At 43.2% G+C, this 18135-nt stretch overlaps 1 protein-coding gene across 1 annotated transcript in view; it reads right to left on the reverse strand.

Moving 5' to 3' along the window:
* The window catches only part of ORC4 (origin recognition complex subunit 4), a 53136-nt gene that overhangs the window by 33301 nt on the left and 1700 nt on the right, over positions 1-18135 (reverse strand). The window contains exons 2-3 of the mRNA XM_065413351.1: positions 5194-5265; positions 2031-2107 (exon numbers count right to left, since the gene is read on the reverse strand). Of these exons, the coding sequence (XP_065269423.1) occupies positions 2031-2107; positions 5194-5250 (134 nt within the window). The 5' untranslated portion in view covers positions 5251-5265. The remainder of the gene's footprint in view (positions 1-2030; positions 2108-5193; positions 5266-18135) is intronic.

Below are 18135 nucleotides of genomic sequence, written 5' to 3' on the forward strand. Positions count from 1 at the left end.
TAATTCAGTGAAGAATGTGTGCATAACATTTATTTTATTCATTATTTTAAAGTCTATTACAATATGCATTTTATAGCAGGAACACTAATTTTCTTACATTGACAATGGGAAAGAAGAGAGAAAAGTAAGGGCGTTAATGTTAACTGAAAATCTTCCATTGAGAGGGAAGAATACACTTGGAAGAAAGGAGAAACAAGTAACTCTTACTGCATCTTGGATGTCTTTCAGCAATGAGTGATCAATATTCAAAATAAATTCTTCTTTATCAAAAGAAGAAGACAAAAGTTAACATAAGAACGGCCATACTGGGTCAGACGAAAGCCCATCTAGCCCAGTATCCTGTCTTCCGACAGTGGCCAATGCCCGGTGAGATGGGGCGACCACATTTGCACACAGTATTCAAGATGTGGGTGTACCATGGATTTATAGAGGCAATATGATATTTTTTGTTTTATAATCTATCCCTTTCTTAATGATTCCCAACATTCTGTTCACTTTTTTGACTGCTACTGCACATGGAGTGGATGTTTTCAGAGAGCTATCCACGATGATTCCGAGATCTGAGTGGTAACTGCTAATTAGACCATGATTTTATATGTACAGTTGGGATTATGTTTTCCCCATGTGCATTACTTTGCATTGAATTTCATCTACCATTTTGTTACCCAGTTTTGAGAGATCCTTTTGTAGCTCTTTGCAGTCTGCATGGGACTTAATTATCTTGAGTAGTTTTGTATCATCTGCAAATTTTGCCACCTCACTGTTTACCCCTTTTTCCAGATCATTTATGAATGTGTTGAATAAGACTGGTCCCAGTACAGACCCCCGGGGGACACCACTATTTACCTCTCTCCATGCTATTTTTTATTAGTTCCTGTAACAGGGTGACTCACCCTGTAAGGCTGGAGCTAGCCACTCCTGATTACAGAATAAGCCACATCTAGGCAAGATCAGGGTGACTGCCCTATAAAGGGCAGCAGGAGGCTGCAATGAAGGGGAGAATACTCAGGAACTAGACTGCTAGGAGTGTGCAGGTTCTAGCAGAAACTCCTTGCAGTGTTCTGACAAAGCAGGAAAGGCTCCAGGCAGGAAGGCCTGGGAGAAGAAGGTACAAACCAAGGTCTCTCAACTTTTGGATGACTTAAACAAACATTCAAAAATTTAAACAAACAACCTGAGAAGGGATGGGAATGGACAAAATGTGTGAGCTTCTTGAACAGCGCAAGGGGGAACTTAGGCAGGCTGCCTATCACATGATCCTAGGCCATGAGGAGATGCACAAGAGGCAGCCAGCCTGGTTGCAGTGCCATTTTTCTGAGGTGTAGCTAAGGATACCATATTATATTGAATCACATGGAAATTAATAGCTAAGGGATCTAACTACATTTTAAAATAAACCTTCTCTTATTTCCCCGCTATTTGACTTTTACCCCCTAGATTTTCAGGCAATTATTTGTGTGTTTTAGACATTATAGCATCAACTAGGCTTTCCAAAGATGTGAGTGTCTTGCACAATCCCATAGGACTTATGAGTCTGGCATCCAAGAGTTGCTTTGAATTCTCAAGAGACTATTCGTGAATGGCAAAAGTTAACAGTGATCCAAGAGGATTAAGAAACATAATAAAAGCAGAGTGTGAGTGAGTGTGAGTGAGAGATCTATCTAAGAGCTTTCCTACTAAGAATGGAATTTTACCAAACTTTCCAACCCAAAAACATTTAGGCTTGGAACATACATGAGAAAAATTCAGCCCAGAAGGTGATTTTCTTTTAGAAATGTATACACATGAAAAACAGGAATACAACAAGTCTTTTTCTAATAATCTAATTTTAAAACCAAGTTTAAATGAGTTTCAAGCTCTACTAAGAGAGTTTTAAGAAGTTGCTTCTTTTAAGTGCATTTTAAAATCACTACTTAACAGAAAAAAGATCAAAGGCATAACAGGCCCTGTAAAAATCAGAATTTTCTATGTTTAACCTGAGGTCAAAATAGTAAGGAGCTGCCCACAAAGTTATGCAGTTGCTTACTCACTTGTACTGAAGTTGAACCCCAAACAGTTTTCCATTAGGGCACTGGTGACAAAATCTTTCACGTAAAATTCTTTGTACCTATTGAGATAAAGTAAGATTGGCACAAAATACTTAATGCCTGTAACATGGAGACATATATACTAGTACCCTTAGTCAACTTTGCTGGATTGGTGGAAGATTCGTTAGTTATTTGTACAATAGCAACTTGGGCATCATGCAACAAGACAGACTCAAACTGGAAATGAGCACTTTAGCTGTCACTAAGGACACAGAATGGAAACCAATCAGAAAACCTTCTTTAGTGACACAGTCAGAGACCAGGAGCAGAGAGGACAAAAAGATAATCTATCCAAGAGAGAAAAGCAGTGCTATTTCTGCAGAGCATCAGTCTCTCATGTCAGGTGGCCCTGATATTCTGTTGTTGCTTCTCTCCTCATCCCAAAAATACATAATGTAGCAGTCAGTCATTGCCACACTGAATTAAACCATTAGACCAGTGGTCCCTCTAATCCTGTATCCGGTCTCTGAAAGGTGCAAGAAAACCCATTGTACACAGTTAAAAAAAATATGGTTAAAGATAAAGTTTCTTCCAAAGACCTGAGGAGTGAGGGGTTATACAATACAACACTCTTTTGGTATGTAATGCAGGTTAAACGAATGTTATTCAAGCTGAAAACTGAAGCACTCAAGGTTATAAATTGACAAATTTACAGTTGCCTGAGCAACTTAGTTCTGCCTCCTTATTCATCTACTTTGTGCAGAGATACTGTGGGGAAAAAAACAGCATGGATCATGTCATTAAAACTGTATCATAATGCATACTCACAGCGTGACAGAATTAAGATTGCATGGACAACCTCAAATCTACTATTTCCTAACTTCTGAGTGCTTGATTTTGCAACTGCTACAATGAAAGCTTTATTTTGGATGAAATTCCCTAGATTTCTGGGGACAAAACCTCACACATCATTTATTATTGGTAGGTTTTGAAGCCTCAATCTTCAGCACTGAAGCTGAGCCTTCTAACTACTTGAAGTATAGGACATTAGCTACCAAAAGAAGGCTATTATCCCACAAGAGGGACAGGAACCTGCAATATGGAGAGAGTCAGGGACACCTCAACCCAGTTCTTCTCTCCAACTTATCCTGACACTACAACTGCTCTGGCAGCTCCCTGGCCTCCCCAGGGTAATGCATGCTGCTGCTTTGGCAGTAGCATGAACCTGACCTTAGAAAGTCCATGTCTGGCATCAAAATGACTTTCCTCTCATCTGAAGTGAGCAGAATTTGACAGACTGAAGAAGAGTTGCTTGTTTAACTGGAGGGTTTGCTTCCCTGTGAATTTCAAAGGCCTGTTGCAAAGACTGGAAGCATTAAAGCTTCCCAAAAAACTTGGGAAGTTTTTTAACCCCTGCAACTCCCATCCTTTTCTCCACTTCCCGTGCTCCTCACACAGAAGCGTTACTAACTGTAGGTGCTGTCCCCAAGCCTCTCCAATGTCTGATTTATGAGGTAGCCGGTCTAGCAGCTGCTGTAGATCAGACTTCCCTTGGGAGGGAAAAAAATTCAGTAGTCTCTGAAGGAAAGGTCTTTTATTTCACAGCTGATTGGATTGGTCTGTCAGTAACAGTGAGGAGAAAGAGTCCATTTGATTTGGAAATACAGCCGAACTGCCTGGAGCCTGGGATAGCTGCCCTTTTAGGTTTGCACATCCCATAACGCTACACAAACACAGAAGGTAAATCCCTGACAAGTAAGTTCAGTAGCAAGACCTCGTTATACCTTACATAACAAAGACATTTGAATACTTATAAAATGTAATTACAGCAAATAGATGAACAGAGCACATGGTGATGCATCATTCTTGTTTTGCTTGCTTACTTCTAAATGTGCTATTCAGTAATTGTTCTTCCTATCCTTAGTACAAATTAAGGAGATTCTATACTTCTCATGTCTGTTAATGTGAAAATGTGTTATGAATCTAAGCCTCAAAATAATTTGTACTTTACCCAGAGCCACCGTTTAAAAGTTCCTCAGAGAAGCTTAAAATTATCTTAATCGGTTTGTCCAATAGAGAAATCGGTTATTTTCCTGCTTTGAATTAACATAGCTATTTACGCAAGTCAAGAGTTGTGAGACAGTACTTTAAGACCAAAATCTGTGTGCGTTAGCAAGGTCTGCAGAGTTCTGAGAACTTAGTATTAGCTAGCGCAGCAGCATAAGCATTTTAAATACAGTGGCCCTTCTGATAATGAAGTGTGAAAGCTGGAATATAGATGTATACTCGAGTGACCTAATTTTATTTTAAAATAGGTCAACAGCAGGATTGCAAGTACAATCAATGGCAAAACTCAGTTTTAATAGTAGTCTCATTAAGTTCTGGCAACATATTCATAGTAAAAAAAAAAAAAAAAAAAAAAAGAGTCTCTCTTCTACCATGGAAGACAGTGTATCTATAGCTGAAGAGAAACTGAGGCAGCAATACCAGAAATGTAAAACCTATTACAACCACTGAATGATTAATACACTACAAGTATGTTGGATAATATCTAGACAGTCAGTTTGAGGAGTTGAAGAGCACAAGTTTGCAGCTGCAGCCTCTTCAGAGAGCGGATATCCTACCTCACCTGGCCCCTGCAGTGAAAGAGGAATTCACCTGGGTTGTGACTCACACTGCACATAGGAAGAGGATAGGATCAATAACCTCAAACATGCAAATTTGAAGACAGGCCAGGATTTGCTATTTACTTACCTTGAATGCTTACTTTTATGAAGTGTGATAGACTTGTCAGTGAGCTAATTGTAGCCTGCCTTCAAAATTTGACTGTTAAAGTACAGGATTGTCCAAAAGCATTATTATAAAGGATTAAAAATAATTAGACCAATGGTTTGAATACCTATATCTAACCAAGTGAATCAAGTGGAAACCTGATGCAGGTACAGGACTGATGATGCATGGACATGTACAGAGACACCAGTCATCGAAAGGGATCAAACCTAGGGCCTTCTGGACCAGATAATGCTTGACAAGAGGACACCCTTAGTTGTTTTATAGGGGAAGGGTAGAAATTCACTGCAGCTAAACACTTGAAGAGGTCAGTATCACCTACCCTACACCAATGAATTAGAGTCACAAAGAAGGAAGACAGAAAAATGTTACCCACCTGTGAGATGCAGTCTCCATTTACAGAGTTCGTCTCCTTTGACTTACGTTTACTCATTGCAGTAATTCACATCTTAAATTAAAAAAAAGGAAGATTCTCTAAGTTTTGCTTTTTGTTCAACTGTATGCTTGTCAAAAAGAGCAATTTGAGATGTTAGCATACTGCACTTAATGTAATACCAAATCAATATTAATGGCAATGTTTACACACTCAAACAATTGAATTTGAGTAGTCAAGTTTTTCATACGTGATAAACAGGCAAACAAACATTTTTGGTTACAGCATATTACTGGAACAAACTACCGGGAAAGAAAGTCTTGCACCATGCCAGCTTAGATGAAGGCTTTGTCCACACACACAAGTTGTATTGCTATAACTGTATTAACATAGTTATACCAATACAACCCCAAAGTATGGACAGTTATACCAGCATAAAGTGTTTTACATTGGTATAGCTTATTCCTTTATATATAGGAATAAGTGATACCACTATAAAGAATCTTTCTATGAATATAATTGTCCACCCTAGGACACTGCACTAGCATAACTACATCTGCTTAAAAAGAAGTCATACCACTGACAGTTATACTGGTACAAAACTGGTGTGTAGACCAGGCTAAAGCTTCCAACCAGGAGCCCAGCAAGCAATTCCATACTAATGAAAAGAAAGGCACCTAGCTGCAATGAAAGACTGAGTTCAACCCACAGCAAAGTGAAAAAACTACAGTCCAGAGAAGTGACTCTCAGGCCTTGGCTACACTTGCAAGTTAGAGCGCATTAAATCAGCCCCGGGCGCCCTAACTCTTGGTGTCCACACTGGCAAGGCACTTAGAGCGACTGGATTGTGCAGCTGGTAATCTACCTCCATGAGAAGCATAGAGCTTGTTGCACCCTGCCTGAAACGCCGAGGTATCAGTGTGGACGACATGTTGCATTACTGCACTGTGATTGGCCTCCAGAAACGTCCCATAATCCCTTGAAGTCAAGTGGCCACTCTGGTCATTGTTTTGAACTCTGCTGCAGGCATGCAGATATCCCCTTTCAAAGCTCCGTTTCTGACAGCCGGCATGCTTATCTGCTCTGGGACAAAGCAAACCATTACTGTGGAATGCTACTGCTGCACAGGCAGGCGTTTGTGCACACGTGAGAGAGAGGGGTGTGGGCTGATGTTGGGGTTTCCCCCTTCCTCCTGCCGCTGTCTGAACTTACAACACACGCTGCCCCACAAAACACACTGTCTCTCCCCCCACATACTCAACACAATCCGTCACACTCCACCCCCCCGCCCTCTCCCCATTTGGGAAGCACACTGCAGCGACTTGCACACTGGGATAGCTACCACAAGGCACTGCTCTCTGTGGCGTTGCAAGAGCTGCTAATATGGCCACTCTACTCCACTTGCATCTGACAGTGTAAACACATGGCAACGCTTTCCCTGCTGCAGTCTCTGAGGGCTGGTTTCACTCCCAGCGCTCTACATCTGCAAGTGTAGCCATGCCCTCAGTGAGGAAGGCTTCAGTAGTAGTCGGATAGTGACAAAAAGGTATGCCAACTCCCTTCCACCCCCCCCAAAAAAAAACCAACCCCTAGAAGAGCTAACAGTTATGGTTATGTTTAAATGACCAATTTTTAAACCAAAGAAACCAATTGAAGAATATTTTTTTCTTCTAGAGAATAAGGTCAGTTTCTAGCTTCACAGGCAGTTACACAACATCTATAAGTAAGGATTATTTTTAAACCACAGAAGCTAGAACAGCTTCATCAAAACCTGTCAGCAGAGATATGCCACATAATAGATAAAAGTTGTGTGGAAGAATAAACACAAAAATGTAAAAGGTGACATGCAGTTTTTTCCTTTCAGTGATCTCTGAATCTTAATTAGCAAGTGTGATCCGGAACCTTACAGGGATAACCTATTACAATCCATTTAGATAAATTTTACAAGCCTTAGGCTTTTTTTCTGACCCCACGAAGTAAACAAAACAACATGCAACTGAAGTTCACAGAAGCCTTTGTGGCCCTCGTAACATCGAGGAAGTGAAGGCGTCTTACTGTCAGAAGGCGATTTACATAAAATATACACTTCAGATTATGACAGGAACTGGAAGGGCATTGTCAACAGAGAAAGGAATAGTAAGCAAAGTCTTCTTATCCTTATGAAGGGGAATAAATGGGCCAGGACTTTCAGCATAGAGATGGAGACTACAGCAATTATACACAGAATCTTAAGAGTGTGTTTTATCAGGAATGCACTCCTGTCTCTGATCTTCCAGGGGCAGGTAGGAAGGAAGTTTATCCTTTAATTGAGGTGCTATTCCTTGGTATGGCTTACACGGTTTCAGGAACAGAGGAATTAATCTGAAAAAGATTCTGATTCACATTGTTCTGGTTATGCCAAAAGTATAGACACAAACAGCAGTAAAACAAGCTAGCTGTCAAGCAATGCCCAGCCACATAGTGAGCATCAAAATTAGACTGTCTTCTCAGTGCTGATCTTGGACTCCTCCTGTGTTGAAGGCCTGAACATCTCCCTACAATGAAATCACATCATTTGACACTACAGAGGGAAAAAGTCATACCTAAATCCTGAAATGTCTATTACAGCTCCTTTAATGTTTTAAGAGATAAGGTGAGGGAGACAATATTTTTTATTGGACCAACTTCTGTTGGTGAAAGACAAGCCTTCCAGCTCTGGGAAAAGTACTCAGACTGTCACAACTAAATACAAGGCAGAACAGATTGTTTAGCATAACTAGTTAACACACATTCTTAGAGTATTCAAGGTGAAGTGGCCTGTTAACACTTAGGCCTGGTCTACACTAACCCCCCCACTTCGGACTAAGGTACGCAAATTCAGCTACGTTAATAACGTAGCTGAATTCGAAGTACCTTAGTCCGAAGTTACCGCGGTCCAGACGCGGCAGGAAGGCTCCCCCGTCGATGCTGCGTACTCCGCTCGCCGAGCTGGAGTACCAGCGATCGATCCGGGGCACTTCCGGGATCGATCCGGGATCGATTTATCGCGTCTTAACCAGACGCGATAAATCGAACTCAGAAAGCCGATTGCTTACATCCGGACCCGGATGTAAGTGAAGACGTACCCCTAGCCAGCCATAGGACAAAATAGGAGGGGGTTGTAGATTACAGATTGTTGTAGTAAACCAGACACTGGATTTATTTTTTAAGACTGATTTTAGAGTCTAGCAAAATTATGTATTTAAGCTCTTAGGCTTGTCTTTTGAAGGTGTTGTGCAGGTTTCCTTTGAGGATGAACACAGATCAGCTATGGAGTGACTTGTGAGAAGTGTTTGTTCAGGACAATATTTCAAGGCTAGAGAAAAAAAGTCAGCCCCATTTTAACAGATTTTAAAATCTACAATGACCTTAGAATGTAGAATCTCTTATAGATTTCAATTCACTTTTTACACTAAGGCTTTGGCTACAGTACAGACCTTATAGTGGCACAGCTATAACACTGCAGCCGCACTGCTGCAAGGTCTCCTATGCAGCCACTCTATGCTGGAGGGAGAGAGCTCTCCCGCCAACATAATTTAACCAAGCCCAACAAATAGCAGTAGCTATGTTGGCTACTGCGCATTCGTCGTTATTCCCCCCCCCCACCACCACCACCACACACACACCCCGATCAACAAAACCTTTTGCCAACAAAAGTGCTCGTATAGATAAAACCTAAGACTAGCTTTAACTCTAAACAACTAGTATACCAAAGGATTAAAATTATGCCGGAGAACCACTGATCTGTAAGCTGCTTTATAAGCTTCAGTAACAGTGAGGTATTAGCTTACTTGAGCTTGAGACAGCCTCTACCCTACTGCACATGCCTCTGTTGCAAGCCACAGTGTTTGCAGGCAGCCTGACTTCAGACATGCTGTGGATGCTGAACCTGAGCTCAGCCCACATACCACAAGTTTGAATCTTGCTGGTGGCAGCTCTGAGAATGTGTATTGCACACATCAGGAAAGCTGGACAAAAATTTTCCAGTGAAATGTTTTGTTTTTTAAAATCAGAAAATGCCACTTGGCTGAAACCTAAAGTATTCATGGGAAAGAGCTGCTTTCAACAAATCTCAATGAGAAATTTAAAAAAAAGTTTCTATAATGAAATATCCCACTGACATTTTGAAAGTGAAATGTTTTGGTCTGACATGGCTGTGTTTAGGAATTGGAGTTAATTTGTACTAAGGGGGGGCAGGAGAGAGAAAAGAGATGGTCAAAATGAAATGTTTAGATCCGAAGAGTCTTTCAGATTGTCAGTTCATGAAAATTTGAGATTGACTTTTTATCCCGAATCAAGAAAGGAAGTTTTAAAAAATTATGAAAGTTTTTGGACAAAAAAAGTTTCCCACGCATCTATAGACATTAGTTACTCTCTGTCTCCATTCTTTAGGGGCTCCCTCTTGAGTTTTTGCTTTAAGAGCAAAGCTTTGTTTTAAGAGTCAATAAAGCAGGGGTCAGCAATCAGCGGCAGGCGTGCCAAAAGGCAGCACGTGAGCTGATTCAGTGGCATACTGATGCTGGCTTGGGGTTCCAGCTGGGGATCCAGGCGCCTGCTCCACTCAACCTGCTGCTGGCCTGGGGTACCGGCTGCTGGCCCCCTGCCAGATGGGGTTCTGTCCACCAGCCCCACTCAGCCCGCTGCTGGCCTGGGGTCCTGGCCGCCGGCCCAGGACTCTGCTCCTGGCCTCAGCCTGGCGCTCTGCAGCCACCCCTACCTGTGGCCCACAGCCCAGCACCCCACCTTAAAAATTGTCCCAGCGCTACTGGGATATTTTTAACTCCTGATTTGCTGCTTATACCATGCTACGTGGAACAGCGCATGGTGTTTGAAGTTGTGCGTGCCATCTGTCACAATTTTCCCCCCACCGCTGTGAGTTGAGGAGTACATTTGACAAAATGTCAGCTCCTAAGAAAGCAAAGTTAGATGTCTGTTCATTTCAGCCTTTTTGGACAGACATTTGGATTTGTTCAAAAGAAGGACCATACTGTTTGTGCTTTCTGTTGTGAAAGTGTGTGTTGCACATCAAGTGTTCGATGGCATTTTGAAATGAAGCACAAGAAAACCTCTTGATGAAACAGAGAAGACTAATCCATCAAAAAGGCAGTGTGGAAGCAGAGATAAGAGGATACAAGCAGCAAAGCATTGTTTTTAAATGCTTAAGTTAAAAAAAAAAAAAATCAAACTACAGAAGGAAGGGAGTTACAATATTGCACAGTACACAGCAAAAACCGGAAAGCCATTTACAGATTGGGAATATATAGAAAGTTTCTCAGCAGTTTGGAGGTTTTGTTCAATGAATTGCCAAATAAAGATACAATCGTATCTAGAATAAAAACTGCTTGTCTCTGCCAGAACAGTTGAGAGACACATAAGCGAAATGGCAGAAAACATTAACGAAAAGCAGACAACTGCATTAAAAGACAGCAGTGTTTAGTGTTGCAGCTGATGAGAGCGTGGATATAAACGACGTTCCACGTTTGGCAGTTGTTGCAAGATATTGTGCTTCCGATGAAATCCAAGAGGAACTTTGTTGCCTAAAACCCCTGCATGGCACAACAAAAGGGGGAAGATATAGTGGAAAGTTTTGTAAACCATTTTGAAGAACAAGGAGCTGACATCAGAAAAATATTGTGTGCGACAACAGATGGTGCTCCTGCCATGGCCAGAAAACAGAAGGGATTTGTAAAGTTACTTGAAGATCAGATTGGCTGCCCAACAGTCAAATTTCACTGTATCATCCATCAAGAAAAGCTGTGTGCTAAACTTTCTAATTCAGAGCTTAATAATGTGATGAATACAGTGGTGCGAATTGTGAATTTCCTTGTTGCTCGATCTGCTTTGACTCAGACAGTTTCAAGCACTGCTAGAAGAGATGGACAGTGCTTATAACGACATTCCACTTCACAGCAATATTCAGTGGCTAAGTCATGGCAAGGTTTTGGTGTGCTTTGTAAACTGTTTTGATGCAATCAAGGCCTTGTCATCAGAAAAAGCACAAAACTACCCCAAACTGGATGACGACAAATGGCTGTGTAAGCTTGTGTTTCTAACTGACATCACCGTTCAATTAAATGAACTCCGCCTCTGTCTCCAGGGTGCTGGGCAAAACGTTCTGGATCTTTATGAAGCCTGGAAGGCATTTGTTGTAAAACTAGCAGTTTCTTCTCGGGATATTTGAACTTCAACTTTCCGCTACTTCCAACACATAAAAGAGCTATCAACACATTGCACTGCCAGTGTCGATGAGATTGGAATGTACATGCAAGAATCAGAATTTTGACAGATTTCAAGATTTCCAGGGATTTGGCCCAATGCTCTCTTTTCTAATTAAACCTGAAAAGTTAAACGAAAGCAACTTGGATTTGTCTGTATTTCAGTGGATGCGTGTTGAAGATTTCAAAATTCAGCTCGTTCAGTTAAAAAGCTCAGAATTGTGGGCATCAAAGTTTGGAGATCTGCGGAGTGCACTTGAAGCTACCGAGAGAGATCATGGGGCCTCTATTCTGACCTGCTGGACGTCCCTGCCAGTGAAATGTAACTGTTTGAAGAAAATTGCGTTTGCAATGCTTTCAGCATTTGGATCCACATACCTGTGTGAACTGGTATTTTCACACATGAAATCTGTCCTCTGTCCCTCTCGGAGCCGGTTAACAACTGATCACTCAGAAGCCTGTGTGCAGCTTAAACTATCCAAATACGTGCCAGACATTGGAAAACTCAGCAAGAAAAAGCAAGGGCAAGGATCACACTAAACTGATAAGATCTGCATTTTAAATTTAATTTTAAATGAAGCTTCTTAAACATTTTTAAAACCTTATTTACTTTACATACAACAATAGTTTAGTTATATATTATAGACTTAGGGAGAGACCTTCTAAAAACATTAAAATGTATTACTGGCACACAACCTTAAATTACAGTGAATAAATGAACACCACTTCTGAAAGACTGCCAGCCCCTGCAATAAAGCATACTCTAAAATCCACATGCGTACTCAGATTTTACTTAAGAAATATTGTCAAGGAAGACAGTATTAATGTAAGAGGGGATAAGACTTGAAGGGCTTGTCTACACTTAAAATGCTGCAGTGCTTCAATGAAGATGCTATCTACACCAATGAGAGAGCTTCTCCTGTCAGTGTAGATAGGCTACCTCCCTGAGAGGCAGCCGCTACTTGACCTTGCACTGTCTACACCCAGGGTTAGATTGGTTTAAATTGAGTCACTCAGGGATGTGAATTTTTCCTAGTGTAGACCAGGCCTCATAAACAACAACATTAGGGTAGAGTCAGGGCCGTCCCTGTGGAGTGCGGGACCCGGGACAACCCCTCCCATTGGCCCAGGCCCACTCCAACCCTTCCCCCAACTCCCGCCCTGCCTCTTTCTGCCCCGCCCCCATTCCACTCCTTCCCACAAGCCCCCACCCTGCCTCTTTCCTACTTCCATCCTCTCCCCCAGAACGATGCTGGGAGCCGGCAGGGTGGACTGGGGCTGGGTCGCTTGCTGCTGCCGGCTCCAGGCCCCCTGCTAACCCTCCAGGCTGCCTTCGACCCCGCATCCATCCTATGGATGGGACGGCTCTGGGTAGAGTAATCATGCCCCATGCTATTAACCCATTTCCTGATCAATGGGACACTGTAATCAAAGAAAAACAAGTAACTGCAACTCTCAATGTCAGCATTAGCAAAAGCAACTAAAACCAGAAAATGCCCTCAGAGAAAGCCTGAGTCTAAGGACAAGTGTAAGGTCAACATTTAGATTGTACCAGCATACCATTCCCAGTCAAAATATTAACGTTTATTGTGAAAAATAAAGATAAATTTCAACTGTCTACAATAATTCATCCAATCTACAAAAAACAAAAAACAAAAAATCAAGCTTTATTCTTCCAAGTGCAGTAGTTTCTGGGAGAGACGTTGGATTCTAGAAAATTTTAGGTGTGTGGCCATTTTAAAATCTGTTACAGCAAACGTCAAGTCATATTTTCTCTACAGAAACAGCTAGAGCAAACTCAAGCAGTGCGCAAGCTACAATCAACTTTTAAAAGTTACATTGTAACCCATGTTAAAATGGAACTCCTGATGCATCCTTGACTGTGGTGGAGCTAACACCCTACCATAATACTGCTGGGCCACATAAGACCCAAGTGTAGAACTACTGGAGCAAGGTGTTCCTCAGCTACAGCCCCCCTCTAGAAGGAGCTGGTTTTAATATTCAAGCTCCCAGGCATAGCAAGATTGTCTTGAAGTTCGGTATGCCACAACACACAATAAGGTAGACATTGGGAGAAGGGGAACACCAGCCTCCCACTGAGATAAATGGGTCAATTACCATCTTCATTCCTCTCCAGGGTTCCTCCAACCTACTAGGGCCCTGGAAGTAACCTGGTGGAAGAACATGGGCCAGAAAAGTGACAAACTGTTTTCAAAATGATTTTCTAAACAAGTGGCCATTCCACGGCCTAGGATAAAACCCAGGACTCTCAGAGGTGGCAAGGACACACGGAGGGGGACCGCATTTAAGGGTTTGTTGTTTTCCTAAGATCTGTAATGCTGGGGTTACTTAAGAGAGTGAAAACTTTTGTGATTAAGAGATTCCTTTGCTAAGCCTGAGTTTCTGAGACTATAGGATGCCATCTTCTGAAGAATCATACCTGGGATTTCCAAAAAAACATTATCTGCTTGACCATATATGACAGATGGCTTTTTCTGTTTCACATTCCCAGTCCTTGTGCTGATCTCATATTTCCTTATCTCCCATTGTGTATGAGCCAGTGCCTCGACTATGAATTTAACTTGGCTGCAACACAGCAGAAGAGTAGCATGTGAGTGAATCTTAGCACAGGCTTTGGTAGTGTGCAAGTGATCCACTAATATACCATGTCAGTCAGCACCTTGTCTGGCCCTAAGCTATTGGTCATCTCCTGCTACTTAAAAATCATAGAATTGTAGGATTGGAAGGGACCTCGAGAGGTCATCTAGTCCAGTCCCCTGCACTCATGGCAGGACTAAGTATTATCTAGAGCATCCCTGACAGGTGTTTGTCTAACCTGCTCTTAAAAATCTACAATGATGGAGATTCCACAACCACCCTAGTCCATTTCTTCCAGCGCTTAATCACCCTGACAGGAAGTTTTTCCTAATGTCCAACCTAAACTGCCCTTGCTGCAATTTAAGCCCATTGTTTCTTGTCCTAGTCTCAGAAGTTAGACCATTTTTTCTCCCTCCTCCTTGTAACAACCTTTTATGTAAATTTCTATACGTATTCTATGTTAGGTGATTCCACTACACCAGGAATGTTCTCATATTATAAATCAGTTTCATCCTACTGTCAAAGTCAAATTTTCTATTATATTTTACCCGTCAAGAAGAATCTCGTTCTCTAGTTACCTTTTAGTAAGGCCGAACACCTCTGTGGACAACTGTCAATACAGGTCTACTTCTAGTGTTTTAGTGAAGAGTCTATTTCCAATGTACATGGGGATCACTTTTAAAGGCACAGTGAATTAAACTAATTATATGGAGAAAGAAGTTTCCCATTCCTGCTGACAATCTGCTGTCAGTTAAGTCACCCCTCTTACTGCGTAGAGTAACAAACTGCACTTTCATAACAAAAAAATTAAATATTCACCTAACTTGGTCACCAGTTTGATGTAAAAAGACTGAATTCTTCCTCCCTCCATGCCCACATCCAGCTAAAAACAGAAGTAGCAGCAGACCAATCATAGCAGGTACTCCGAAAAGCTAAGATGCACAGTGAACTCCACTAGTTTAAGATAGATTTTGCTACTTTTTAGAAACAAAGAAAGAATGTAGCCTTCTGCAAGACTGGTGTATGCTCAGATTTTCTTTAGTTACAAAGCTTCTTTGTAACATTAATGAAATTAAGATTTTACACTTGATTTAGGCCACTTGATTTAGCCCTCAGACTGCCTTAATAAATTTGAAATATCAATTCAGATATACTTAAGTTAATAAATAACTCAATTAAAATTAAGGGCTGGAATATGGCACCCTCTCACACTTGGTAATTCTATTGAACTCATTGGATTACCTACTCACTGAAAATAAAAGTAGCAGAATCAGGCCCTGCATGTATCATTATATATGTATGTTCTCAGCAAGGTTAATGCTTGATTTACACTATACATATTAGGAGTTTGATTCAGAAACTACTGGGTGAAATTCAGTGTCCTGTGTTACACAAATCACGGTAGGTGATCATAATGGTCCTTTCTGGCTTTTGATAAGTTTACATAGAAGCTACTAGTCAAAAAGTTTCAAATTACCTCCACTGTAGCTAAAGCTATGTCCACACTAGGAGAGCTTTTATACTATACCGTCAAAGTGTATTGTAAGAGGGCTCCACGTCCCACCCCTCTTCCTGGGGCCCGCTTGCTGCCCCCAATAAGACTCAGAGAGGCTTCAGGGTTGTGAAACACCCGTGTCTTTATTTATACCAGGTTCTCCCACCACCAGTGTCTATCTATATCAGGGGTCTCAAACTCATAATGACCATGAGGGCCACATGAGGACTAGTGCATTGGCCCAAGGGCTGCATACTCTGGGATGGAGTTTGGGGGCTGGGTGCAGGCTCCGGGCTGGGACACAGGGTGTGGGGTGCAGGATGGGTGGAGGGGTGCAGGCTCTGGGAGGGAGTTTGGGGGATAGGAGGGGGTGCAGGGTGAGTGTTGTGGGGCTGGGGATGAGGGGTTTGGGGGCACTGGAGAGGCTCAGGACTAAGGCAGGGGAAGGGCAGTGCCCTGGCCAAAGTGGAGGGGAGCACTAGGACCCTGCGGCAGCAGGTGATGCCAGAAGCTGGCAGAACAGAGCAGAGTCAGCCTGAGCTGCAGGCTCCGAGTGGTGAGAGGGCAGCAAGTGAGGCTGGGGGACACTCGGGGGAGGCACGTGGAGGCGGCAGGCGGGGCCAGGGGAGAGACCCGGCCCCAAACATTGGGGAGCAGCGCCCGGGGAGCTTAGCTGCCACATAAAATAACAAGGGAGGGGGGAGGGGAGTTTGGTGGCGACAGGAAGTAACTGGGTAGGGGGCAGAGGGAGCTTGGTGGGCCGCAGGGAAGAGCTCCGCAGGCCGCATGCGGCCCGCATGTTTGAGACCCCTGATCTATATAGAAGTCTTGCAGGATTAGTCACCTCTTTTACAGGCAGAGGCAGCCTTCAGCTAGGAGGCCTCCAGTTCCCTCCCTGACTGACTTCTCCCTGGCTGCCCCCCCTTCTGGCTCCCTCCCAGCCTTTATAGTTCTTGGCTTGTCAGGCCAGTAGGTGTTGCCAATCCTCAAGCCAGCATCAGGCCTTTTCCATCAGCCCCAATCTGTCCCCCCTGATTGGTGCTAACTGAGCAGCAGCTAATTAGGTGCTTTTGCACCAGCACTCTGCTACAGTACCTACTGTGGATGCAGCCAAAACAGCAAACCACACTCTGTACCAGTAAAAGCAGTTTTACCAGTGCAGCTGAATCTACACTAAAACATAGCTGTACAGGCAGAAGTCTGTAGTGTAGACAAGGTCTAACTTCCCTTAATGGTACCTATAATCCCCCCTGCACAGGGGGTCCAGGTGAAGGTGGTAGGGCTCAGGGCAGGGAAGTCTGGGTATGGGAGATAGAGCTCAGCAGGGAGGTGTGGGGAGCTCAGTGGGGGGGGGTCCAGATGCTCAGGGAGTGGGGCTCTGTGGCATGGGGATTCATGTGCAGCTGGTTGGGGCTCAGTGGGGTGGGGATCCAGGTGTGGGTAGCTCATTGGGATAGTCTAGGTGCAGAGGGAGTGGGGGTTCTGAGTGAGGATGGGGGCTGAGGCTTGGCAGGAGGATCTGGATATGAGGGGGTCTGGATGCATGGGGGTGGGGCAGATGGGGGAGCAGTCCCCCGTACAGAGGTCAGGGGGGAATTTGCAGAGATTCCTGCAGCCAGGGAAGAAATCTGGGGGTGTGTCTGACCCAGCCCCAGATGCCATGCAGGGGAAGAGAAAATCCCATCCTCCCCAGCCCAGCCAGGACCAGCAGCTAAGCCCAGTGCAAGGCAGGAGCCACCAGCGGGTCTTCCCCAGTCCCGCCTCCTGCCCCACAGTGATTTACCTCTCTGCCAGCTGCCCTTGACACCTGAAACATACTGATGGGGACAGTCGCATGACTGCACTTCTGGCTTCCTTTTGCTTCCCCACCAGAGTAATGCTCATATGCCTTACTGATATTTTTCTGAAGCTACTATCATGCTCTACAGAACTTCAGCTTTCACTAAAAACTGACTGTTATGGCTGCATAGAATGTCTCAAAATTTGAGCTAAGAAACCAGCAAATAAGTCTATGGGTAGTCTTCAGTGGACAGCTAACCCTGGGTTTTAGCCCTGCCATCCACCCAGAAAACCATCTGACCAGGCTTCGAAGGTGCTTTAAGCCTGGGCTAGCTTACATGGCTGTGCCAAGGTCTGTATCCCAGGTTTGGCTGAAACATGCCCACTTTGCAATGAAGAAGCAGGTAAAAATCAAAGTCACCCTGCTGACAGTCCTCCCATGCACATCCTGCAGTTCCTCACGAGGGTCAGGCAAGTTGTACAATTGACAGGGAAAGAATCCTAGAGCATCTCAGCACAAAGAAGCATGGGGTCTGATCCCAGATATACACTGACAAGTGCAGAAGCAATGAGGACATATCACAGGTAGTGATTTGCTATGGGGATGCTCATAAACGGACTAAACTAACCATCATGCCAATCACCCAGGTTAACAGTGCAGTGAAGACCTGTCCTATGTGACTCAAACAGTAGCTCTAAAATATGCAACCTGTCCTAACCTCTTCCTTTCATTAAGGTGTTCCTCTCCTTTCTTATGACAAATGAAATTGTAAGTTTTACAGATCTGTAATGACTCACTTTGGTGCCATAAGTGGTTGGCATTTGAGAGAGGATCCTTGA

This window comes from Emys orbicularis, chromosome 11, assembly GCF_028017835.1.
Source record: "Emys orbicularis isolate rEmyOrb1 chromosome 11, rEmyOrb1.hap1, whole genome shotgun sequence".
Taxonomy (NCBI): Eukaryota; Metazoa; Chordata; order Testudines; family Emydidae; genus Emys; species Emys orbicularis.